The sequence below is a fragment of the Tachypleus tridentatus genome, chromosome 4 (genome assembly GCF_004210375.1).
Source record: "Tachypleus tridentatus isolate NWPU-2018 chromosome 4, ASM421037v1, whole genome shotgun sequence".
Classification (NCBI taxonomy): Eukaryota; Metazoa; Arthropoda; class Merostomata; order Xiphosura; family Limulidae; genus Tachypleus; species Tachypleus tridentatus.
In genome coordinates this window covers 75,024,464-75,052,047 of record NC_134828.1, presented here as the reverse complement: position 1 = coordinate 75,052,047, position 27,584 = coordinate 75,024,464, and the positions used below count along the sequence as shown (strand labels likewise).

General features: G+C 32.2%; 1 protein-coding gene across 5 annotated transcripts in view; it reads right to left on the bottom strand.

The window, feature by feature from the left end:
• LOC143249460 (endoribonuclease Dicer-like) overlaps positions 1 to 27,584 on the bottom strand; it is an 89,890-nt gene that overhangs the window by 38,961 nt on the left and 23,345 nt on the right. For all 5 annotated transcript variants that reach the window (XM_076499355.1, XM_076499352.1, XM_076499353.1 and 2 more), the window contains 5 exons: positions 25,749 to 27,166; positions 16,601 to 16,752; positions 6,452 to 6,620; positions 2,351 to 2,426; positions 894 to 1,024 (listed from right to left, as the gene is read on the bottom strand). In XM_076499355.1, the coding sequence (XP_076355470.1) occupies positions 894 to 1,024; positions 2,351 to 2,426; positions 6,452 to 6,620; positions 16,601 to 16,752; positions 25,749 to 27,166 (1,946 nt within the window). The remainder of the gene's footprint in view (positions 1 to 893; positions 1,025 to 2,350; positions 2,427 to 6,451; positions 6,621 to 16,600; positions 16,753 to 25,748; positions 27,167 to 27,584) is intronic.

The following is a 27,584-nucleotide window of genomic DNA, read 5'->3' as shown; positions in this document are numbered from 1 at the left end:
TAAAAATGAAAAAACTTAAAAAACAATAGCTAGTCAAAATCAAAAGATTATTAACTCTTGGGGTACTGTTTGCAAATAAAAATGAATTGATCTGAATGGGTGTGCATGTTCAGTGATGGGATTTGAACCCATGACCTGGAGACTGAGTTAAACACCAGAACCACTAGACCAGCAATAACAAAGAGACAAAAAGAACTGTTGAAAGGAAAAAAAAAAAGTCTCACATGTATCATTTTATAATATTATGAAAACTACCATAATCATGTGAATGAATTAACTATGAACAAGTGAAAGAAACAAAGCTATTTCTCTAACTTTTCACTACATAAGGAAAATGTTTCATATATTTACTAGTTTTACACTTTCCACCTTAAAGGATGGGATCTTCTTTTGAAAGTGATGAGCATTCAATTTCCTGGGAAGTGGGAGACTGGAGAACTCTGAATACACTAATATGTGCTTTGTACTAGGTCAAGAACATTATGAAACTGAAGTTACTTGACTGTTAACAACATGAAATCAACCAACTCAACAAGGAAATGCTTTTCATATTTCATATATTTATATCATTTATTTTTATACATTGTATATATCTTTATGGAAAACATTAAACACAAAACATACTTTTTGGCAGAACAAAATTACACAAAAGGGAATTTTACCTTACTACTGTCTAATGTCCACTATCCTAAAATTAACTTTCTCTGACGTTTTTGATTATTATTTAAAATAAAAAATAAATAACTGACCATAAGGTGTTTATTACTAATGAAGGATAAATAAAATGCTTGAAAGCAGAAATATTTTGTCTTTAATTGAAGTAAAATATAACAACATTTAATGGCTCATCAAAGCATACAAATAAAATGTTGATCAACTTGCATAAGTTGTACCTTTTTGTTATAGACCTGTTTATGTTTCCTTGTACCAAGTTTGGCTGAGTCATGAGTAACTTCTTCCTCCTCTAATTCTTCACATTTCATGCACTCTTTGCTCACAGGAAGAAGATTATCATCTAATTCTCCTGTAAAGTTGAAAAATGCATTAACATTTTCAAATAATAAAAGTGATACACATATACCTTTTAAACCACAAAATATATGAGCAATCCAACTTTTTACCTACTTAAGAAGTAAGTAATTTAAAGAAACATACGATATAATTGTGACACTTATGTAACAAATCATTTAAATACTGTCAAATTTTGGTTACTGCATCCATATTACAGCCAAAATTATTTTCTTTGTTAGAACTATCCCACAGAAAATTTTGCTAAAGGGTTGTGTATGTCTACAAGAGACACCATAATATGTCTATACAGCACAGTTGATTTATGTCTCTAGATTAATAAAATGTGATAAAAAACAAGGGAAATTAAAACATCAAATATTAACTATGTAAAAATGAAAAGACTTAAAATTACAAACTGAACAAAATGAAAATCTTTAAAAGATATTCTACAAAATATTAAAAGATATGTATTTTTTTCTATTTTCTTACTTTATTCAATTGCATTGTACATTGATGATAAAAGCTATAACTAGAAATATGGCAGAAAAAATGAAAAATAAAACAAATATTTATCTTAATTTAGGAGCTTTCAGAGGCTATGGAAAAGAATCTGAAAAAAAAAGTACTTTATACTTAAAATGAAAGTCACCTACCTTGAACTTGAACTATATTAATAGTTTGAATGCAAATAACTACTGTGGAAAAATAACATATTTGATTAAAAGATGCAACTAAAACAATATCATTCTTTGTGTATAAAATATTTATAAACCTTAACAAAATCTTACAAAAATTTTTGCATAACTGTCCTTCCCTAGTTGAAGCAATACAAATTGCATCAGCTTGAAACAAAACAGTTTAAAAAGGTATACTTTCAAATGGAAAACCTTTGATCATCCAGAAATATCTTTTTAAATTCAGTTTCAACCAAAGCTACAAAAATATTAAAATAAGTATAAATTGAAAATTAAAAACTATCTGAAATACTTAATGTGTTCCATGCTATCAAAAATACACAAAAAAAGAAAAAATATACAAGTATTAATTATTAACATTCTATATAATGAGATATTCAGCCTCAAGAAATATCAGTAAACCACAAGCAAGAAATATTTTAACATGTAATAAAACATTAAGATAATTTTATTTATTGTTAAGTACATTTCAAGGAAATACTTTTTTCTTTCTCATATCATAAAAAATATTAACATGTATTACATTTGAGTAAGAAATGTAATTTTATTACATTTTTGTATTTACAAAATGATTATAGAACCACTAAAAACAAACATTTTGAGATGGTTAATGGATCACTAGTGTGCTTAATTTGAAAGCTTACCAACTTTGTGAAGCTTCTCACATACTTCTAAGGCTGCAGCCATCTTTGCTAATCGTTTGGAGGGCATCATATCTCCCTATTGAAAACAAATCATTTCATCTTTCTTTTAAACATGTGACATAACTCTTCATTTGATATTTTTACTTCCCTGATGATGCACATTTTTTTTTAATTATGAATAAAACTTTCATTTGCCCTTTTCCTTTCTAATGAGAACTTTCAGTCTTAAATTTTAGCTCCGTACAGAATTTTCTTGAAACTTCATTTTCATCTGTTGTCTATTAATTATTCAGAAAAAAAATAATCCATAAATAGCACACTTGAAAGAAAGTACATCAGACAGTTTCTCAACTTTTACTGCTGTACTCTTAATTTACCAGATTAAAATGCAAATTCTTGGGTATACACATAGTTAAGTACCTTGGAGTGTAAAGTTAAATGGGCTTTATTTGAATGATGTATATGCTAATACTTAAGAAAATATATATATAAAGTACTAAAAGTAAATAAATTAAGATTATTATATTATTAATTGTCCCCTGCTAGGACAGCAAAAAGCCTACAGATGTACAACACTAAAGTCAGAGCTTCAATTTCCCTTTGTAGGCACAGCAGATAGCCTGATGTTGTTTTGCTAAAAGAAAAACACAAACACATTATTAATTATTTTTTATAACTGATTTGAATTTATGATAATCATGATTCAATTATTTCATGTAGTTCACACATAAACAAATACTGTTTGTAATAAGATAAATCACACTGCATATCATCATTTTAACACACTCTTTGCTTTCATTCACAATTTTTTAGAACTATTGTCAGTGCACTAGGAAACAAACATTCTTGTGTAAATAAAGATGTTGGACAAATGAATAAAATGTGTTTCTTTAGACCAAATATTTCTTTTAATTCCACGGTATTTTGTGGAAATGTAGATAAACTGGTGTGTGTTTGCAACATCTTGCAAAATAGAAACAACAGACTGAAATCCAACTCTTACCTAGTTACATGTCACATAACTAAAATCTGTGAATTTAATAAAATTGCTGAAGATTATCTGCTCAACCAATTAGGCATTTTACTATATCACAACCACTTATTTGCTGCCAGAGCAGTGATGAATTACATTATTTACACTGTAGCTTTGTTTTTCCTTTATTTCCACATTTTGACAAATGGCCATCAACTTTAGATTACAAAATAATGGTTATTCCTAAGTCAAAGTTTATTAGACTACTCCTCCAGAGTTTAATAGAAAAAGGCAAAGACCTTATATGTAACTCTATGAAAAACCAGATTAATATCTTAGGTTCACAAATACACCTGAGCAGTTTCATAAACAAATGGAAGAAAACCATGTGTTTGTGGTAAGAAGTGGGGGCATTGGAAACATCAGATAAGCAAAACTTAAACAGTGTTGGGATGGAAAGCATAATAAAGCAGTACAAAGTTAAAAATGTATATATATATATGAATACAATCATAAGAATGTAGGCTTGTAGTAGACTTTTAAGGCTTGAACCAATGAGTATATAAAAACTTCCCCTTTACACTAACACACAAAATAAGAGGTGGTTTAATCAAGAAATATGAAAACTATAGAAAAATTTATGTATGTATAGAGTGCAAGAACTACAGTGATAGCTGAAGACCAAAAACAGAAAATTACAATGTAAAAAATGTGAAGAAACAGAAAAACATCTGGCTGTAGTTGTGACAAACAAAATAAAATGTTATACAAGATGAAAAGAAACTGAGTATTCATGTTTAATATTATCATGCACTTTAAGAAGATAAATATTAAACCAACTGGGAGAAAACTTGTGTTTCATGTACAAAATATTTTTCTTTTGGTTATGGCATTTTTACTTGAATGTACAAAGTTTATAAAATGCGAGAGAAGTACTTTATGTAGCCTACTCAACTATGAGGTTAAATATATGGTTTTGAAAAATCTAATGGCCATGCATAGCATTTGAATAACCAAGGTTAAACCTACTACATAACACCTGATATCCACCAAACACTAAAAGACACTTTGAGCTAAATGGTCTGATAAAAAATGACCAATTGATTCATTTACCTAGTAACAAATATCATATGCAGCAATGCTTTCAAAATCCAAGCACTGGGAACAAGTATTAAAACTTAACAGCATAGCAGTACTGGTATTATTAAGTGTCAACAAACAAATGAAGAAATTCACATCTAAAATGTCTTAATATATGAAAACTACTGTCTATGACAGAGTTCAGATAAATAACAGATTCATTCCTCAAATATCTTTCTACACACAGTACTATCTAGACATTCATCATAGAGCACAGATTTTTCTTTCTGGAGTACTGTCACAGCTGGTTTCTCGATACACAGTGTACCATCTCTACTGTTGAACCAATGATCAAAAGAAGACAGTTTGTCAGCAGCAAGCTGCTATTATTAATTTCCATGTAGTAATTAGCTATGTTTGATTATTAGCATTTTTTTTTTTTAAATCCAGATTCCTAATGTAAATACTACACTTTTCATTGCATGATGCTATAACAGGGAAAATAAACACAAACTCAGCCTAGCATCAACAACCTGGTGTACAATTACATTAAGAAAACTGATCAAAGTTATTTATTTTACCTTTTCAAAATAACTATATTATTAACTAGAATATTAATATTTACAGTAATACAAATCAAATGCTATAAATCCTTAATAGCATTAAGTAAGCCATATACTTAATCTTTTTTCTTCATTTAACATATAATTTTATACTTTTTTAAAACAGTGAATCAGGGTACTTTGCTTAACAATAACTGGGTCTAACTGTTCCATTTTGTTATCTTCCCAGAAGTTAATATCTTAATAGTTAAAAAGCAGCCCAACTAATTTAATATGTAAAGTAATTAATTAGCTATTCAATACTTTAGAATAGGTCTACTATTTACTATCTACTGAGCACTAAAGCAACAGAACAAATAAGCATGAGCCTAACTTGGTATCAATAATTTAGCATAAACCTGCCCAATCTAAGAAGTAGATTATTCCAAGTTAACTACAGGATTTTCAAAATAGTGCACAATTAAGGAAAATATCTATAAAGAAAATTTCAAGAGTATAATTTTAAATCACTTTACTTTCACTGTCCCCAGAAATAAGACTAAATTTAAAGTCATAATATCTTATTATTAAAGCAAAAGAAAAGTTTAGGAAAAAACTGAAAATGCTATCATCATGCAACAATGGCCCTCCATTAATAACTTTATGAACTTGTGCTTCAGGTGACTTCATTTTTTTGATGAGGCAAGATAAAAATATGCATTTAAAGTATAAAGGATTGATAGGAATCAGTATTTTCTCTAAGCTATGCAGTCATACAACAACCAATCAAGTGTTTGACACTTGATTATTCCATTTGCACATATACCCTGTAGTGGAGAGTAGTCTCACCATTCTGATAGCCTTAATGACCCTGGCAGTCTATAAGCCTAAAGCCCATATAACCAACTATTAGATTGCAAAGTGGCCTAATGATCTAGTAGGGTTTGTTTAAAATACAAATCTCATCAAACTGAACCCAAATGAGAATTTTAGGGTTTCCCTTCAATGTCAAAGAATTAAGTTGCCAAAAGTGCAAGCATATAGGAGGAGTTACTGCACAAAGAGGTTGTGTCACCTTCCTGTTGATGGATGATTGTTGCATGATGACACACAAACACAAGGAAAATACCTTTTCTTTGTGCAAAAGTGCATTTTTGGTTTAGAATCTACGCAAGTTACTGATCAAGAAAATGCACAATAAGAGGAAAACAGCTTTTCTTTGTGAAGAGGCAACTTACTATCTTGGAATTCAGAACAATTTGTGATTATAAAATGTAAATAATGAAAATACATTTAGCTCTCTAGTGACATTGGATTTGAATTTATGCACTTATATGAGGTTAATTTTTCACAAATACATAAACCAAGTTTGTGTATTTAGACCAAATCTAGCGTCTTTGAGCATGTTTAATGGCAAAGGATTCCAAAAATGCACAATATATATCATACATTATAGAATTCATTATAAGAATCAATAACCCTACAAGAAATACATATAAATCTTACTGTGACTGGTTCTTTCAGTTCTGAATTAACTGGAAGAGTAATTGTGGCTCTGTATCGTTTTCTTGAGTTCACTTGCATACAAGTCTCAGTAAAATCAACAACAACCTCTTCTATTGTACATTCTGGACTCAATCGAGTAAATGAATCTGCTGGTAATTTTGCACAGTATCTAGAAAAATTAGTGCATTCAAAATTAAAAGAAAACAACTCTTAACACAGCACACAAATTAAAAATACCATGTAGATAGAAAATATTTATAATCAGGGTTAGACTCTTAAGAAATATATTAATAGGCACTATGAGGTTACTACTGTAAATACAAAAGTGAAAAATTAAAATCCCCAAAAACTACAGTTTAAGACATAGTATTGCAGATAAAGAGAATCAGAAACTAGCTTAACCCAAAATAGTGAATGCATGGCTCTCTCTCCTGAGTTTAACAGAATTCACCATGATGTAAAATCAGCTCTTGCTCAACAATTAGTATTTTACAAATAACACTGTGGATATTGTGGCTTAAATTTGAGGTTAATTTGCCCAAATAAGCAAGAAGAATAAGTATACACATTAAACTTACTACTAGTAGACTATGTCAAGGTTCAATTATTTGGCAATTAATTTGGTATATTTCATTTATAACAATAAACTGTTGTATGTTGATGTTTCCTGATCAATTACACACAGGTGTTCCATTAAGATAGTTTACAGTAAAAGGTTGAGTCTATCATTTACTAACTCACTAGTATTATGTATACTAATCATGTGAATTTATGTCTGAATAAGCAATTAATTTTGGCTTTGATGTTAGTGCAAATCATTATGCATCAACTTTTCACCAATAAAAGTACAACATACTTCTTTCATGACACTCATCTCCCTCTATTCACTTTTACCAAATTATTGTTTTGGAGTAAGATGGAAGCACCAGTTTTCAACAAGGAGGAAGAGTAGAAAGTGTGAGAGGAGGTAAGTACATGGTGGAAATAAATTTTCAGTGAAGGAAACTTATAACTTCTAATATAGTATATGTCTCAAATAGAGGGCTAGAATCACATAAGATGGAGAAACTGATGTGAGGGAAATAAAGAAGCATTCAAAACACACACTTAAGATGAGACAGATTCTAAATTCTATTGGGGGAGAACCATACCACCTCTGAACCAGGTATTCACTTCACCCATGACAAATAAGTTGTTCCATACATATAAGCACAAAACAGAGAAGCACCTCCAACTGGGAGAGAACTATGGCTGGAAAGTGATCTAAATCATTTAATATTTGTGCAACTCTAAAAGTGGCAAATTAAACAAACATGAACTAGATGTACTGCAGCAAGTCAATTGCATCCCAAACTCATGCTGCTAGGAACAGACATCCAAATGGTGATAGGATGAGGATCATACAGACAGTAAGTCAACTACAATAAAAAACCTGATATTGACATCCACAAGGGGGTAAGAAAGAGGATCACACAACAGGAAAGTTGACTACAGTTCAAAATCCAGACTACCAGAAACAAACATCTATGTGGAGATAAGAAAAAGTATTATACTAGTGGCAATTCAACTACAATCCAAAACCCATGCCACTGAGATCTGACATCATCTTCATCTCAAGTTCATGAGTTCAGAGGGAATCAAAAACCCTCAGACCCATGAAGAAGCACAAATATCTGAAGATAAATTCAGCAGCCCAACATCAGGTATTGAAAATGTCTAAATAGAGTAAACAATTTTCCTGAAATTTACCATAACCACTCCAAAAATGATAACATCCTCAAAATAATAAGCATCAAAGGATAGAAGAGAAAAAAAAACATAATAAGAGGTACTTTTGCAAGTATTTCCACTGTGACCCACAACATGGATGAAGTAAGAGTATAAATGAGGGAGAAATGTAGACATTTGTAATACATGTGTGAATACTTACATTGATTAATTCAACTCTAAATCCAAAACTTAGCCACTAGGAACCAACATTCATATGGGGTAAGGACGGAGAACCCAACTGAATGATTGAACTGCAATTCTGATGTCTCACTCCCATTTATATTTGTTTCATAACAGAGGATATTATGCCATCAGAACACCACTGCCCTACTCTTAACTAAATGGTTTTATATCCATTTCTACATTTTATTTGCTGTTTGCATTTCATTAACCCATTCATGAAGATTCCTCCATGGCCGAACATCCGAGTCGCTTGAAATTGGAAAGTGTTTTGTACTCTCAAATTCCACTACAAGAAAGAGGGTAGATGTGATAGAGAATCTGGAAAGAATAATGCCCGAAACATTGCTTGTTATGAACAACTTCATAACAAGGTTTTTCATATTAAACCTACTTTTATGTTTGACCATCTAGTTTCCATACAGATTGAAAGGAGAAAGTTGTTTTAGCTCGGCTATGCATTGGTCACAGTTTTTTTATCTGGGACTAATCCATCAATGTGAAGTCTTATGTTACAATATATCTCACATTTTAGTGTCATACTGTCATTACAACTGTGAGCAGTGGAACCAATTTAGACATGGACTTTTTGTGGGTTTATTCCTGATACTGGACTGTGTCATTGGCAAAAGTGATGCTGTTCAACTTGATTGTTTATATAAATTTATAGGCCACTGGCATTTTTTTTTTTTGAGTGTTTTTTTTCTACCACCTTTTTGACAATATTCAACTTTAACTTTATTCAGTTTTTACTAGAATTTTACCTTCCGATTTTATCTTTACCAGTGATTTGGTGCAGACAGTCGCACTGCTTTGTGCCAATAAACCATAATAACCAACCAACCTGTCAGTATCTTTGCATAATTTAAGCAGTGTCTTCCCTTAGTAGTAATAAGTATTACATGAAAAACATCTAAGGCTCATAATCCAAGAGTTACAGGTGCAACTCCCCATTACACAAAACATGCTCACCCTTTCAGCCATGGGAAGGTTATAATGTGATGGTCAATCCCACTATTTGTTAGTAAAAGAATAGCCCAAGAGTTGGCAGTGATGAGTAGCTGCCTTCCCTCTAGCCTTACATTGCTAAATTAGGGACAGCTGGTGCAGATAGCCCTCATATAGCTTTACAAGAAATTCAAAACAAACCAAACATCTAAGGAAAAATGGTAACCTGAAATATCAATTTCACAATTTTCTTGATCATATGTTATGCAAGACATATACATATTGAAAACAAATAAGCTTAACAAAAATAATACAAGAAAAATGTAGTTTACTCACACACCACAAAGAAACCAAAAATAACTGAGTAACAGATGTAACACCTGTATATATTGGATTTCTGTCATAACTAATTATTGGTAAGTTTCGACTCAAAAAACATACCAATTCTAACCAAATTTAGAAATGTTTTATAATTATCATCACAATACTTTATCACTGCATGGTCTTTAAGATGCTGTATTTCAGCAGTGAACAAATATAACCTTAACATTCTTTTAGCAATCTAATTTTTTTAATTTACTTATGTGTAGAATTATCTTGATAAAAACCTAAACAAAGAGCATTAATCAGTTTGATAGTATGTGTAACATTAATTACCTTTATCCAGTTTCATATTATTTCATTAAGCATGTATATTTTGTACATGCATATTTAAAGTAAAATTTACTTTTCTACTGCTCATTTACTCTTTCTTCTCTACTGATAATGGGGTTACTTGATCTAACACATTCTGTACTATTCGTTGTCATAATTAAACCTAAAGCCACACCAGGTTCATTTTATTTCAAACTAGCAAGCTAAAGCTTCCCTTTAAGTACTTTACAAAAAAGGACCAAAATAGTGTAATTTGCATGGATTAATTAGGTTATGCACTCATGTTTCTGACATCTGAGATTTTAACATTCCTTCACAAATATCAATCCCATACAGTAATAGCAACTGGAGACAGTCTGACAGTTAGGAATAATACTATCATTGTACACCATATGAATGCTTCCAATCTGACCTTGGTTTTAGTCTCTTATTTCTGTAATTTGCATTGGGTCTGCTCTATTGTCAGTATTTTTCCATCATTGTTTTCATATATGCTGTTCCTCATTTGTTCTTCCCAAAATGGATCAAGTAGCTTCACTTTTGTACTTTACTACTTGGTTATTACAGGTCTCTGTTTTATCACTTGCAAATGCTGGATAACCTGGTTCAGAATCTCAGATACTTTCTTCTCTTCATGTCTTTTGGCTTGGTTGGATTATACATCTTGTATGAGTAGTTTCTTTTATTTTTCATATCTCCTTCCATCATGTTTGTCATCTTGTGGCTTCTCTTGCCCCTATTCATCAACATCCCATGTATGAGCTCTTGCAGTTGAGAATATTGGTAACCCTTGAAACACTATTTCATAAGGTATTTCACCTATCCTGCATTATGCCTTCTTTCTTTCACCATTCTTCCCAATATTCACAATGGCTTCAATGGTTAGCTATTTTTCCTAACTACAAAAACAGAAAAGATCACCCTTTGATAGATTGTTTAGGCAGAGTATTCATGATGAAACTTTGTAGAATGGACAGCAACTGTCTGTTGTGAAGACAAGTGTAGAGGACAATGTTTCAAAAGTCTTCCACCTACACTTGTCTCCACAACAGGCAGTTGCTGTCCATTCTACAAAGTTTCATGAAAAGATCACCCTATTTCACATTTACTTGTATATTAGAGATCATTAATGGAACTTATTATCACATAATTAGTGCAGCCTTAAAAGGTAATACTCACAAAAATCCACTCTGATTATTAAGCCTATTTGTTGCTGCTTGGTGCCCACTGTTGATATGAGGTTTTCTATATGACTGCTTTGGTATTGTCTATAATTTGTCTATCAGACTATACTGTATTTCCAGAAAAAACAACAACAAAAAATCATGTGTTCCTACTCTCACACATGCTGTCTTTATTTTTGGTAAATCACTTCACTGTCTATTAATATGGAACCTAACTGTAAAACACTGTGCCTGATGACATGGTCAAAATATCTCTGGTGTTCTCTCCCATACCTATTTTTCATTTGCTTTTCGTAAAGTGGAGGTGAACCCTTGCTTACAGAGGAAATTGATATGGAGTGTTCTCATTAGAAAGTGCACTCCCACTGGTACAAGGCTAAGTGGACGAACTTTGGGTAATAGGTGTTGAGTGTTTTATCTAGTAGTTTAACACAAATCCCCAATTAAACTATTCCCTATTGTTAAATACAGCAGGATGGGTCTTGGGTTTGCCTCGTGGCATGAGTGTGAGATGCTGCTCCCTGCACTTGATTATTTTGGTCATTATCTTAATATATAACATAGTGGAGAAATACCTAACTTACAGCACTAGCTACACATTCATTTTATACTAACTACCTGCGAGACAATGAACATTTTAGCAATCTGACATCCTGCTTGTTTTTGACAATATATTTTGTTTTACCTACTTTATTATGCAAAGAGTATTCTTTGAAATAGATTCACTTTCCAATGAAGTACTGCCCCACTAGGCTACTTTCCACCATATGGTTGTAACACTATGGGCTTTCCCTTTTAGATGTTATTTTTTTAAAAAAATGCCACTTTTGTAATTTCTTTCTCTGTATCCTGTTCTTGATTATCTTCAGTGTGATATTTAAGTTCTTGCTGATGCAGAAAAATAAGCAGCATTTTTGAAGTTAATATTTTCCTTAACTGAAAATGTTTCAAAAAGACCTAGTTTCTCTATCACTTTCTATTCCTTCTCCCTACTTCTGGTATATTTTGTTAGCAGCATCAAGAATGATCCTTTATTCAATGCTATTGTTCATAAAGGATATATCTCTTTTCTGTTGGTAGAAGGCTATAGTCTAATTATTACATCTAGGCTTTTGCAATATACAATGAATGGAAGCATTCTGAAAATCCTGTGATATGCACCAAAACACACAGAGTAGTGCATTTAAAGTAATGACTCTGTGGTACAGAGAAGTATCTGTCCGAAATACTTTTTGCAATATGGTACGTATCCTCCATAAATATACATTATTATTCAGTGCTGCAATCTTTATGCATGCCACATGAAGGAATCCAAGGCCACCTGTCTACAGGAATTCAAGGCTAAGATGGTGTGTTGCAACATGCAGATACCACTCAACCACAATAATCCTCTCCTCTCTTCATAAGTTACCATGTATACCAAACACATGTATGGATATTCAGATTCCAAAGGAGGTAAACTGAAAATACATAACCTTCCTTGAGAGGTCCCTTCACCATGTACAGAATTTCACATTAAAGAGAGATATTGACAGCAGTGTCATCCAGACTTGGCAGTATGTCAAAAACATCTATCTGGGGAAAGCATTAAAAGCATGAATAAAATCCTGTAATTCAAAGTATCCAGAAAGCAGGTAGAAACATTGTGCTCAAATTTTTTTTTTTTAATAAAGACTGTTCATTTTGTATTTTACACAAATTATGTTAGTAAGATATCTGATACAAATTTACTGTATAATCAGTATCTTGAGTGATTCACCAATTATTTACAAGACCAGTTCCACAGCTCCTAGATGCATGCAGTTTCTAAACATAACACAAAAGTGGATCTGGAGTAGATAAGTTTTGTGTCATTATTTCAGAAAACTGTTATTGGAAAGTTTACTATATCTGCTAAAGGGTATACTATCCTTTACTTGAACTCTTCTGTTATTAAGTTTAAAAAAAATCTTTATGTTTGAAGAAATTGCATTTCCCCAATTTTAAAAGCTTAGGAACAAGAAATCCTAGTTTTTCTAAGTTGCCAAGTGATATTTACCATGCAACGTATACCCTACATTATATGACTTTTATGAATTGCCTAAAACATATTGTTTTGTCACCTCAGATCAGGAACCTACCATTTATCAGTGTTCGGGTATTATGCTGTATACCTGGATTACCTGATGTTTAAGGTATCTCAGCCAGACAATGGCCATGAACATGAATGGAAAAAAGAGTTATCACATCTTTACAAGCCCCTGTTGATAAGGCTATGTACATTTTCCTCCTGATGTTTTAGATTTGGCCACAGAAGGTCTTGACCACCAATTTCTTTAAAACAAGACATTGTCCGATGCTAAATCTGACCGACTGGTGAAAAAAGTAAAGAATTGAGAATACTCATCTTGCAGTTCCTGAGAAGCAAAATGATGAAGTATCAAAAATAGGAGAGAGACCACTTCCCATATGATATGACAGGACTGAACCCAGTAATGGCTGTTAAGATTATTAGGTTGAGTAACTAAAGACTGGAAAGAAGTTAGATCCTTTAAACCAATCAAATGATGTTTACCATAGAATATATACACTACAATGGGTTATTTTTCACTTGAATATAAAAAAGCTAGAATGGCTCATACCAATAAATGCAATAGTTAGTACATCAATTTATGACTGGAGATGACAGAAAGGAGTTCAGAAACTAAGATGGAAGTGTGTTATAACCCTTACTTTTTGAACCTATCAGGTGGGATTGTAAATGTATGGATTACACTGTATAATTATCGCTCAAACATCTGAAGCTTGGACAGTTTGCAAATTTAAAAGGATTAACAGGGTTTTGTTACATATACTTTGAGCTAATAAATAGTTCCACTATAAATAAACAGATATTGCTAGGATATCAGATAATAGCTACTAGATATGTAGTGCATCAACAGTAGAAATGTAGAAAGTAAATAGAAAAATCAGTTGAAAGGGATTTTCAAGCCTTACTTTCTCGGGAATTTGTCCAACAGCTGTTATGGGATACAATAATATTTTATTGTACTTTAAGAAAATAATGTGCAAAATAATAAAAACATATTAACATAAGTATGATTTTCCCTGCCAGTGCTCTTTAAAAAAGTTCGATTATGAGGAAAGTGCACTGAAAGTCAATAAAACACACATACAACTACTTTTTACACCAATGGTAGAACTACATCAAATAATTTATTTAATTACATACTTCACCTAAGTACACTAAAAATAAATGCCCGCAAAGCAAGGAACGTCCGATAACAATTACGATTTAGCTGGTTTTCTAATTATGTAATAATAGCCTTTAAGACTTCAGCTAAGGTTCTTGATGCTAATATCATGAGAAAAGGCTATATACAAAAAACATTTATGTTATCTTCAAAAAAAGAAACGCAAAAGAAATATTTTTGTTATTTTAAAGAGAAATATAGGTAATAACGTTACAAGCTCAGAGTATATGATGTTACATGCGTTAAGGCACTGATTGTCAGACCAAAATGACAATAAAAGTTGTGCACTTTGAAAACGGAGGAAAACATTGGATTTTTCGCCAAAAAGCATTCGTGTCCAATAAATTTGTTTGAGAGATCTGCATGTTCTGCAAGTGCAACATGTGCAAAATCTCTATGAAGTGATGGGTTCTCGGTTTTCATAGCTCAGTGTTAAGCCACTGACACGCAATACAGTTACGCCAAGACTGGCTGAAGCACAACGCAACACTGCCATTGGTCGCTTGGAAGCAGGCGAATCTCGATCAGATGTTGCCAGAGCTGTGAATGTCCACCCAAGCACCATCACAAGGCTATGGAATCGTCACCAACAACATGGATCAACTCCTGACCGTTCACGATCTGGCAGACCTCGTGTGACCACGCCCGCGCAAGATCGCTACATCTGGTTACGTCACCTTCGGGATAGGACCACCACTGCGACGTCTACTGCCTCAACCATACCAGGGCTGCGTAGTATTTCCGATCAGACCATACGCAACTGTTGATGAGATTCTTAGGCCCCCATGTGCAATCCATCATGGTGAATGTCAACGAAGTTTTGCAACATGGTAACGCCCGTCCTCACCATTGTCTTCTTGAGACACCACAACATCAACGTTCTTCTCTGGCTCTCCAGATTACCAGATTTAAACCCCATCGAACATCTTTGGGACGAGTTGGACCGACGTTTGCGACGGCGACAACCTCAACCTCAGACTCTACCTCAGCTTGCAGCAGCTTTGGAGGCTGAGTGGACAGCCATTCCACAGGATGTGATTCGTCATCTCATCGCTTCCATGAGCAGGAGATGCCAAGCAGTTATTGATGCTCACGTTAAACTTCAACTAGTGAGCGTGGACTTCGCCATTGCAAACTTTGGATGTTCAGCAGTGAATGTGCAAAGTTTCACACATGTCATACAGAACTATCCAGAATAAACTTGTTAACAATATGTCTCAAATTTTGTTTTTTGCATTTCTTTTCTTGAAGAGAATATTAAAACATGGTTTTATATTATGTTTCATACTAAAATGTTATTTATATACAATGATAAAATAGTTCTGTTTAATTAAATTTTGATGTAGAAAAACAAAATATTAGATTTCATACATTAATCATTTTTATTCACAGGTGATTTTTAGAATGAGCAATGAATTGTAAACCAAAACAAAAAACTAAAAAGTGATTTATACAAGAAATATGTTTTCAAAACATAGAGACCAAGTTTATTCAAGTCTTTGAGAACAAAATCTAAAAGCTGTTTTCTTGTAAGATATATAATCTAATTATGTACTCAGATCTGATAATTCTAATTAACTGGTAATGTATATAAGTACATGATAGACACAAGTTAAACAATAATAAAAGTGATTATATTGTAGACATCATAGCTTTCATTACATCAGCATATAACAAACACTATATTAAAGCTGCTACTAGTAGAACACTGACATTTGTATACGAAATATTCTTTAGAAGTGTTTTAATATCTGTCATTTATAAAATATGTTAAATATTTTATATAATTTTAATATGGTGATATACTTGCATTACCTACTGTGCAGTGAAGTGATCTTTACTGGACTACTGTGGATTATAAAATGATCAGGACTACTTAATGAAGGCTAGTTCATAAAAAAATCAGTACCAATTCTTTGATCTCAGTGTCACAGTAAGTCATTCATAACAGCACTTTTGAGTTGAGACACTTAAATAATTAGAACAATATTAAGAAAAACAGACCAGGTTTCATGAATATAAAAAAAATCAAAACATGAATATGTGTTTTACATTAATTTTCTCCTTCTAAAATAAAAAAACATTTATCTCTTAAATGTATGAGAATAAGTAGTTTTACTAAAAAAAATTTATATAAAAAACAAAAACAATAATGCTACACAACTGTTGTTACAAATGACCTGTTTACAAGCACGATGGCTGAAGACAAAGTAATACGTGGTGCTCCATCCCTCTTTACAGGCATATATGGTGTTTTGAACTTGTTAGCCATGTGTTCATCTATCAGTTCTTCATCATGCATTTCTCGGTCATGGCATTTTCCAAAAAGAAGCTATTGAAGATATGTCATATACAGATCAAAGTAATTCATTTAAAATTTGTAACAGTCTTATTAAATTTTGCAAGCCAGCTTTTATACATGACATACTCTTTACTTTATGCATAAAAATAGATGGTTATACATATAATATACTTTAGTTTGACTAATGACTAAAAAGCACTAGACTAGTAAACTAAACATTTATTTTCATTGAAGAATTGCATTGGGGGGGGGGTGATTCAGAATAATTTTGCAGCAATTTTAAGCATTTTGATGCAATGAGTCCAGTGCTTTACTTAAAAGCAAAGTAGTGTTGATGGTCATCAACTTCACATACATTCTGCTTCTTCAAGTCTTACAAGTGAAAAATTCTCTCACATACTGGTATACAACAGGACACAAATAAACACTAACAGTGGATTTCTTTTTAAATCCTGATCATAATATTCCTTTGCATGAAAAACTAATAACTGCAAGTAGGTTAATATTTTACAATGTACCAAAACTCTAAAGTAAATAATACATTTTTTCAACTCTATTGGAAAAGTCTAAAATTGTACAGTATATAATTTTTGAATTAAACATATGTACATTCATCCTGATTATACAGCTGAACATTTAAGGCTCTATCCTACAAACTCTTTCTTACCTAATACAAAACTTTTCTGTAGAACCCAAGATGAAAACCTCTGCACTAAATGCAGGCTTCTAAATGTTACTCCTTCTAACATGCAACATACTTGTATTAAATGTTCCAACTTATTTTACAAATGCATAGTTTAAAATCATCTTCAATTAAGTACAAAAAGAAATCATTTAACGGTTGTTTCTTTTCTGTTACAGAATTATAAAAGTGTAAATTTACTATGTATTTTATGTGTGTAGCTATATTATGCACATTTTTAAAACTAGAACAATTCTTTCTTAAACTCTAAGTCATTTTGGAATTACTTCTAATCATCTTGAGGTTTATAGCTTACATTCAAAAGTTTGCATTTTCTTACATTGAAAATTTATTTCTGATCACAAAATACCTTTTCTTGATTGGTACTACCTTCTGTTGGTGCAAATATTCACTGCTCTTCCATTAAACTTTCACTTCTTCATATCTCCATGTAAATGATCATACAGCAGCTCCCCACCAATAAGAGGATAATACAAGGCCTGACATGTCCAGGTGGTTAGGGTGCTTCACTCAAAATTTGAGGGACATAGGTTCAAATCCCTGTCACACCATACATGTTCACTCTTTCAGCTGGAGGGGCATTACCATGTGACAGTCAGTCCCACTATTAGTTGGCAAAAAAGGTAACCCAAGAGATGGTGGTCAATGGCAATTACTAGCTGTCTCCCTCTAGTCTTTCACTCTTAAATTAGGAATGGCTAGCACAGATAGCTGTTATATAGCTTTGTGCAAAGTTTACAAAAAATAAATAAATGTATGACACAACTCCTGTCATAGTACCCTCTTCACATTTGAAAATGTTAAACACTTCAAGATTTGTTAATATATCTATCCCATATATCACCAAAGGTGGAAAGTAGAAAAAAATGTATCTGTTGGAAACACATTTTTAGTGTAAGAAAATGATAACTTTCAATACAATATCTGGTCTCCTCTCACAAAAATAAAAATTCCACACTGAATTAATGAAAGGCAAGTAAAACAATGACTTCACTGTTAGCTTGAAGAACCCACGAGAAACCAGAATGTGTGAAATCAAAAGAGGAAACAATACATTTCAGCAGGAGACCATGCCATATCTGATCAGGGTAAACTCTTAACTCTTTTATGGCTGTATCACATAGATAAAAGGTGGAAAAACATGAAGGAATTCTAGAATATGTGAATAGAAGTCTGGGTCTCAAATGGCTAGGGAGTGACAGATTGTAATTTAACCTCATCCAACACCAAAAAGAATTTGAAATGGTATACAAGATCTATGGAAAGTAAAGAATTACATACCTCTTCACCTTGAAATAGGAATTGGTAGGGAAAAAGAGCTACCATTTCAAAATCCATCTCAACTTCCATACATTTCCAACACAACCAACACCAGTTCACTTGAGAACTTGCATCTTGTGAATGGTAGGATGGTGAATAGCTCCAGCAGAATGACATCACCAGTCCAAAACCAAGCAGTAATGGCACTTCTAGTCCTTGGTATGAGGAAGATGCACATGCAATGACTTATTTAGCTGGGCCATCTCTAACCAACAACAGAACTACCATGAATGTACACCTGAATAATGGTAAGGAAGAGAAATGCCTCAGCTTGAGAGACAAATTGCCATAGCAAATATATATTTGTGACATGCTTCAACCAAAACCAGGCAGAATCTGAAATTGTGCACAAGTAGGAAGGGCATTACACCATTAACACTTGAATTTTTACTGTGACCAGGCCATATGCAACCAATACTAGATTCATCTGGAATATGTATACAGTGAATGGTAAGAAGGAGGAATGCCACAGTAGTAAAAAAGCAATTTATCAAATATATATACAGGTATACAGCACTGAGCTAATGCCAAAACCTGGTAGCACCTGGAACTGTACATCAGGTCCGTGGTAGGAAATGCTATAAACTATTGACAGAATGCCATCACTAGGCTTTCCATCGAATGAAACAAGCCTTTCTTCTCCACTACTCCAGTGGCTAGGAAGTGGTGAGTGATAACGATTCTCATATTCCACAAGAAAGAGAAGGAAAGAGTCTGGTGGACTACATTATAAAATGCAATGGGTAAATGCAATACATTATATTAAAAAGGAAAACAACAATGTAGATAAAACTGATCAACCAAAACCTGGCGACACCTGGAATTGTATAAAAGGTCTGTGGGTAGGAAGAGTCTCAACAACATGGAGCATGAAAATATGTTGAAAAATATCTGTAGGCATTATATATGTTAATATTAGACTGTACAGCAATAAATGTTGTTTTTGAACTTAGAAGTTTGGAAAAGAATGAACCAGTGTTGTGAAACATACTTTACCAAAGTAAACACTATTTACTTCAACACACTTTTGCCAATGTGAAACGATGCTGCTTATGCCCCTGCTGTAGAAGTCAGTGTTTCTATAGTCAAACTTCCCAATAGCTTTTTCTGCAACTACCTGGTTTTGAAAACGTTTGTTGTCAAAGTGCTTTAAAAAATGAAAATCTGAAGAAAAAAAGGTCTGTGGATTAGGCAGAATCTCAATTCCTAATTCATTCAATTTCTGGAGCATTATCCTTAACAGGTCTCAATGTCGATTTTATTGAACTTCAGTCAGCTCATGTGGAACCTACTTATCCAACTTTTTAGTCTTTCCAATCACACTCATGTGGTTTGGCAATGGTTGATTTGCTTGTACCTAGTTTTTCTGCAAGCCTATCTACTGTTGTGCAAGGGTCTGTCTTAAAAGCTTCCCTTAATGTGTTTTCATCTATGGATGGCTTCCTTTCATGACCTTCAAGACTTTATTCTCCATGTCAAAACCTTTGGAACCAATGCTGAACTGTACGTTCAGTAGTAGATCCATGGCCGAATGCCTGGTTGATATTCCATTAGTTTTAGTAGCTTTTCATCCAAGTTTGAAGTTGTAAAGGAAAATTGCATGAAAGTCCTTGCATATGCTGGCTTAGTTGTGAAACTTGCTCTGAGTATAGAATTGAAACAGCAGACAATTAAGATACCTTGTATGCAACAAACGTTGGATTAAACCAACCAACCAAATGATAATTTACTCAATATTCAGCTTCTAAATCTTATTGTGAAAATTTACACTTATTTCTGGACAACCTAACATATGAGCATACATCCTGGAAAGAACATTTATGAAGCAAAAAACCACTAGAGAGAATTAAAGCAGTCCTATGTAACACCCCACTTCTATGATGTGCATAACCCAATCCTGCAATGTAATTGTTTAGGCACAGATAACAATGTAAACACACAACCAACACCTGCAACATCTGAAATTATAAATCAGATCCACAGTAGGAAGGGCTACAACATAAATGACATTCAGTACAGTCACAGGATAGACTGTAAAGAAGTAAGTCTGTATTATAAAGGAAAACAATGACGATCCATAAACAAAAACCAGCATGTTTGTATAGTACTACAATAGTCCCTCGTAGATTCAACTGTCCTACCTACCATGATAAAAACAAGTTACATCTGACAGGAAGTTGTATTCAAAGAATTAATAACCAAGTAACAAATTACTGTTCTAGCTGCTATTACTAAGGGTTGAACATGGTTTATATACTGTATAAGCAATCAAATAATGTAGCAAATTAATATACTGTATAATAATAGTAATGATGGATAACAGTTAAATAAAGATAACAAAATCCACGTATTACATATCAATTACATACTGACAAAATTTATTTCATAAAAAAAAACATTCATCTTTGTTTTGTACATTTAATGGAGCCACTTTGAATGCTCATGAATGGCAATTATTATATCAAGTGTTTTTGTTTTCAGAGCATGATTTTTGTACTAATTTATGATAACATGATATAAACTTTGAAAATTCTACATCAAAAGAAATGAAGTAAACTGGAATAAAATTCACTGAATATAATAAATACATCCTATATTTACCATCACTCCAATAACAAACATCCACAGTAAATCTAAACAAAATGCTGTAATTTTTAAGTTGACCAAAAATTCTTTAATTTCCAGGTTTCATTTATTTTATTGCTTTTGTTACAGCTTTGGCCTATATCAATATCTATATCATGTTTTTACATCAACACTTTAAACCTTCTTTACAACGAGACATTCATAATATTCACAGAAGCCTTAAGGCATTTCATTAGCAATGCTTACTGCACACAGGTTACTCAAGCCTGTCACTCAATAAACTGCAAGTTAATAACCTTTACACCTTGCTCAAAATTCCTAATCAAGTTACTTGATGTCTATTTAATAGCTCATAATCTGTAATCCAGGAGTCAATACCAATTTAAATCACATGTCTAAGGTCAAAAGGTTTGAATATATATTCTGACTCAAAGTGGTGTAGAGTGGGAAAGTCAATTTCTTGTTAGCACTAGTGAGGGGATATAGGTGAAACAGGATATGGTTTATGCCAAGATCAGAAGAAACAAAAATGTTGAAAAATTTGGATTTTGGTATTTGAAACCATGAGTTAGTGCACAGTACTCTTTTTGGTTTTAATTTGATGAAAACGTGTAATTTGGAATAAAATAATGACATTTTAGTTGACATAGCTTAAAAATGAAAGATATCCACAAAAAACTGCATTTTCCCATTAAATTCCATAAAAACTGCAACTGAAAGAACAAAACAGGGATGAATAGCTTATTTCCATATGCAATGTTATGTAACATAATATTACATCTGAGGAGCAAAAATACTTTAAACGTCACAAAGACAAAAATTAGCCATGTTTATGTCAAAAGTCTGCTAACAAAAGGTCTAAAGTAAGTTTGTACATGCAAAGCTAATTTATAAAATGTTAATTTACATTATTTCATAAAAATAAGAATTACAAATAGCATATGAAAAATTAATCAAATTTACTGTAGAAAATTTAATACTTGGAACATAAAATATATCACTGTATTACAACAATTACATAATATGCATTATGATGGAGAGTCATGTAACAAATTTACAGTAAAATCTGTTATTTACTGTGATCACTGGTATATCTGTCCTATTTACTCAAACATTACTGACATCAATGCACAAGTCAAATACATATATCAGTGGTTTATCTTACATTTTATAAATACTGCCTACACAGTTTGTATGTGCAATCAGGTAGGCACATTCAAAGCATAAATCTATCAGTGGTTCATTTGAGTCAAAATATCAAGAAACTAGCATACAATAGAAATGTACATTACACACTTTGAATGCACAAATTATCACTGGTTGATAAACTGTTTTACTTATCATACAGTATTTCAATCTTTATTGTCAAATTCGTCAGACCAAATCAGTTTTGATTTTGTCAGACTCTAAATTGCATGTTGTGAGACAGTACAATTTCTCATTATTACAGGTCTGGCTAAAGGACTTCATAGTTCTTTTCACACAATTAAAGACTTTTACATAATCACCTCTGTCACATTCAATTCTGTGCTGCTGAAGCTCTTGACTGGTATCCTCCCCTTTTTTGAAGTCCAGCCAAGATTAATTTGGTCTTAATTACACAAATAAGGAGAAGACAAATAGTTTCTGACTGTCCATAGTTACCTATCAGGACATGAAAGTTTTTAAACCAAAATAAACTACATGTAGGTACCAAGGAGTTTCATCTGAATACCCCAGAGTACCAGAAACATATACAAAGCTGTAAATATCTCTCAGCTTGCCAAAAAAAAGTTTTTATGAAAATCAACTATGTAATGTGAAGATTCCTGAAAGCATCTCAAACAATCATAATATTGAGAAAGCCATTAGTGAATGCTTTATTGAAAAAAAAGTAATATTATCTGAGTGAGGTGCTTATATATATGCAGTACCAATACTGTTGGATATACAAGACTGATTATTGTAGGTAGTATTAAATTATTTGCAGTGTAAGACTAGAGGGAAAGCAGCTAGTCATCATCACCCACTGCCAACCTTTTGTCTACTCTTTTACTAATTAACAGCAAGACTAATCATCATATTATAATGCCCCCATAGCTGTTTGGTGTGACAGGGATATGATTCAGTTACCCACATATTGCAAGTTGAGCATTATCTACCTGGCCATGCCAAGCCAAGAGTTAAAAGTAATAATTTTAAGGGTGATAGTTATGACAAGTTTGATTGTTAAATTGGTAAGAGTAATGCACTGTGTTTGTAATTCACTGATGTCGAGGCTAACATGCATTGCACTTAAAATCCCTGGATGTTGAAAATATAGAATTTTCTAGAAGATCAGTGAAAAACAAACAGTGCTGACCAATTAAGCAGGAGTGGATAAAAAGTCATGAGAGGGAATAGCTTTAAATGGTTGATATGTTATACTGAGATGAACAGCTTGAAAAAAGATAAGGAGAATAATTTGTTTTTATCAAAGGTTTTTTTCTAAAGTAATTGAAATCACCTGTGTGGACTTTAATGGAAAGACAATTAACTGAAAATTCAGGATACCATTGTGATAATGCATGAGCCAGTGCAACTGAACTATTCACAAGTTATATCACGATAAAAGTTAAAAGCAAATAGTTTGGCTTTTCAACTGAATTCTAAAACAGTTGGATCAGCCCAAGTTTGAACTTTTGACAAGAAGAAGAGAACTGTACAGTGTTTAAGATACTACTGTGGTCTCCATCACCTAAAAACAAAAAAATGTTTTGTATTTATGTTTATCTTGTTTTGAAATATATAAGAAGCACATGCTGCTTGTTCAAACTTATCATCAAAGAGTCACAGATACTACTGTAGAAGAATCTTCATACCACACCCACATATACAGAAACTTGAAGTTCTAACAAGGATAAAGGCTGCACTGAAGTATGTGAAGATCATCACATGACAAACATTGGCAAGAGAAATTAAGTAAGCAATTAACACTGGAGTGAGCAAGGAAAATTCAGACCAATGCTTGTATGTTGAAGAGGAAGAAAACCCTGATAGTTGAGTAATAGTTGTAATCTGAGAGAAAGTAAATATTATTGAAAATTCAGATTTTCAGTCATAGATTTAATAACAACAGCTCAGCAAGGATTTTTCTATTTCAGAGGAAAGGCAGCATGCCATGTTTTCACTAAAGCATCCAGCATCAGGCAAAGAAAGTGCTAAATGCTCCACTGCAACTCAAATACAGTACCTGTAATTTTATTATTTTCTTAGCTCAGATTCAAAGCTGAAATTTGTTAAACTAGTGAATGCTTTATCAACTGAGCTTACGAGTTAACCCGCTAGTAATTTTTAATAAGGCACTTTTCTTTGTTAACAGTTAAAGAATCATATTCTTCTACTACCACAAACATCATCAGTTTATCTTGTAGTAACCTCATTATCAAGTAGTTGTTTTTTGACACAGATTTAAGCCAAATACCTGCTACTTGCCAAGAAAGAGTTCTAATGTATAAGCTAATGAGTGAACCCACTCAAGATTTAAAGTAAGTCACTTTTTTACCAGTTCAAACTACCACAGAATAGCTAAATGTTATTTTCAATGGCAAAATATCTAGTAATTGCACACTGAATTAGTGATTACTTTCTTCTCACTGGAAGTTCTGGGTTTACAATATAAATATAAAAAAATAATAATAATAATATTCTGGAATTATTTCATCACTTGCATCTCAAACTTTATTCAATACTTACATATCTGTTGTGGCAGTTTTTGATTTTAAAATTATGGTCACATGGTTTGCACACTATGAAATAATTACATTTAACTGCACTACCCCTACTTGCCACATTATGCTCCTCCACTTTTGGTGAGCAAACTTAATGCTGCCTATTCTGAAACATTAATAAACATTTATAATAATTTGTATAATTTTGTTTAAAAATTGTTCCAGTAATAAACAATTCAAAAAACATTTTACTTTGAATACTACAGTTTCAATCAACATACAAAATTATAGATTTTATGCCATTAGTGATTACAGATAAGAATTTAAACAGATAATTATAATAAAATGATTTGTCACATTAATTTTAAATTCTAGGAAAAATTAACATTCTTTGAACATGATGGTAAATCACTTCTTATTTATAAGTATTGATTATTAACCTGCAAAATAAGCTATTTGCTGCACCTTGGGGAAAAAGAAAACAAAAACAACAAAACACTCCTTTCGACAAAAATGGAAAATATAATTTTGAAACAAATACATACATATTAAATAAATAAATAATTTACACTATCAATTACACAAAACCATATAACATGATAAAGTTGAAAACCTAAACATTTCAATTCTCAATGAAATCCAGACAATCATAACCCAGTTCAATTTAATTTCTTGGTCTTTCAAACATTTTTACAATATTTATGCTAAGAGGAAATTACTGCACACACCTTTTCAATTTCGAGAAAATCATTAATAGTACTCAGCAACATCTTTTTTTCATCTACAGGAACCATGAATATGTAATAAGAATCTGGTGCTCTTGCTCGTCCTTTGGACTGTACATATGATCTATAATTTTGAGGTGGATCAAATCTCACAACAAGGTTACACTTAGGTACATCCACCCCTTCTTCAATTACTGACGTAGCAACGAGAATATTACAATAATGATTTCTGAACTTCTTTAAGGTCTTTGCTTGTTTTTGAAAAGACATAAAAGCCTCTTTAGTACTTCTACTTGTGCCTTTTAAACCATGGCCTACAACAAAGTCAGATTTTATAAAATTATACTTTGTATAATTTTTGCTGACTTCCGTTAACCACAGATTGATTACACATGCAGTGGTACGTCGATTAACAAAAATAATTCCACAGAGATCATCAGATTCATTAGCTAATTTTGATTTTACTTCATTCACTAATCTAGACTCTAGCATTGTGTCATTCTCTTGATCATCTGCCACTGAACTAGGTTTAAAAGCTTCTAGTATTTCAAGTAGTTTTTGTAACTTGCATGTAGCTGGTAAACTATCCATTACATCTACTTCCTTCTTACTTTCCACACAGCCAGAAGACAAAACAGTTTTAGATAAATTATAAACTGTTTGGAGCACTGTTCTTGTCATAATCAAAAAATTACGATGAACGTCTGAAAATATGGTTTCAATTTTCAGATCCAATTCATTGATAAATATTTCAGCTACTTTGTGTCCACACCAAAGACCAAGGTCATAAAAAGTTCTGTGTGTTTCACTTATGTACTTTGAGGTCAGAGTGAATGGTTGAGGTAAATCTACATATTCTTCTCCGAGGACTAAATTAGTATGTTTCAGAAATGTAAGAGCACGACTTAGTAGATCTAGCACTGCACTAATTTGTAATGAGTCAAGAGGATCATAAACAACAACATTTTCTTTGGGGTTTGTACCATATTTACTTATAGAAACAAGGTCCTTTACTGTTTCTGTTGTACTTCTCAAAGTTAGTTCTAAGTTTTGTATACATTCTTCTAACTTACTGGGTTTACACTTGCCATTCAAAATGGATGCAGTTAATCCAAGAACCTTAGGATGATCTTCCTTTGGGCAAGTATCAAAACAAATCATTATTTCTTTGTAAGGGTGATTCTTTAATGCTGCATGACATTCGTCAAAAATTAACAGATTAACTTTAGACAGAGGCATAAATCCATGGTGCAAAATAATTCTAAAAATCTCTGCAGTCATTACTAAAACTTGGTTTTCTTGAAATTGGGTTTCCCACTCTTTGACACTCCAAAAATCAACACCCATCTCGCCACAGAAATATCCAACAGCAAGATCAGTATGGTCTTTTATCCTATCTTTCTGTTGTATCACAAGAGGCACTGTAAAATATATATGTATAATAGCAAAACAGATAACGGTAAACAATAACAAACACCATATATACTTTACATACAGTTTTTAATATATTCTAGGTACTAATTTAACAATCTTCTTACAACACTCTTAACGTTTGAATTTTTTTAATTAGAAAATAAATTTGATAAATATAAAATAGCTCTCAATTACTTGATAAACATATACCTTACTTTAAAAATTCTTGAAATGCACTAGCGTATCATACTTTATACAAGGTGTTCTTATATGCCGATTTACTTTCGACTGTTTTATATTCATTAGTCTCTAAAATGTTCCAAATGCATCATACAATCTGTATGGTAATAGTTTGAAGTAAACCAAGTCATAATCAGTTAACATTTTACTTACTTTAAAACAACAGAATTTCTGAACAGAGTTATT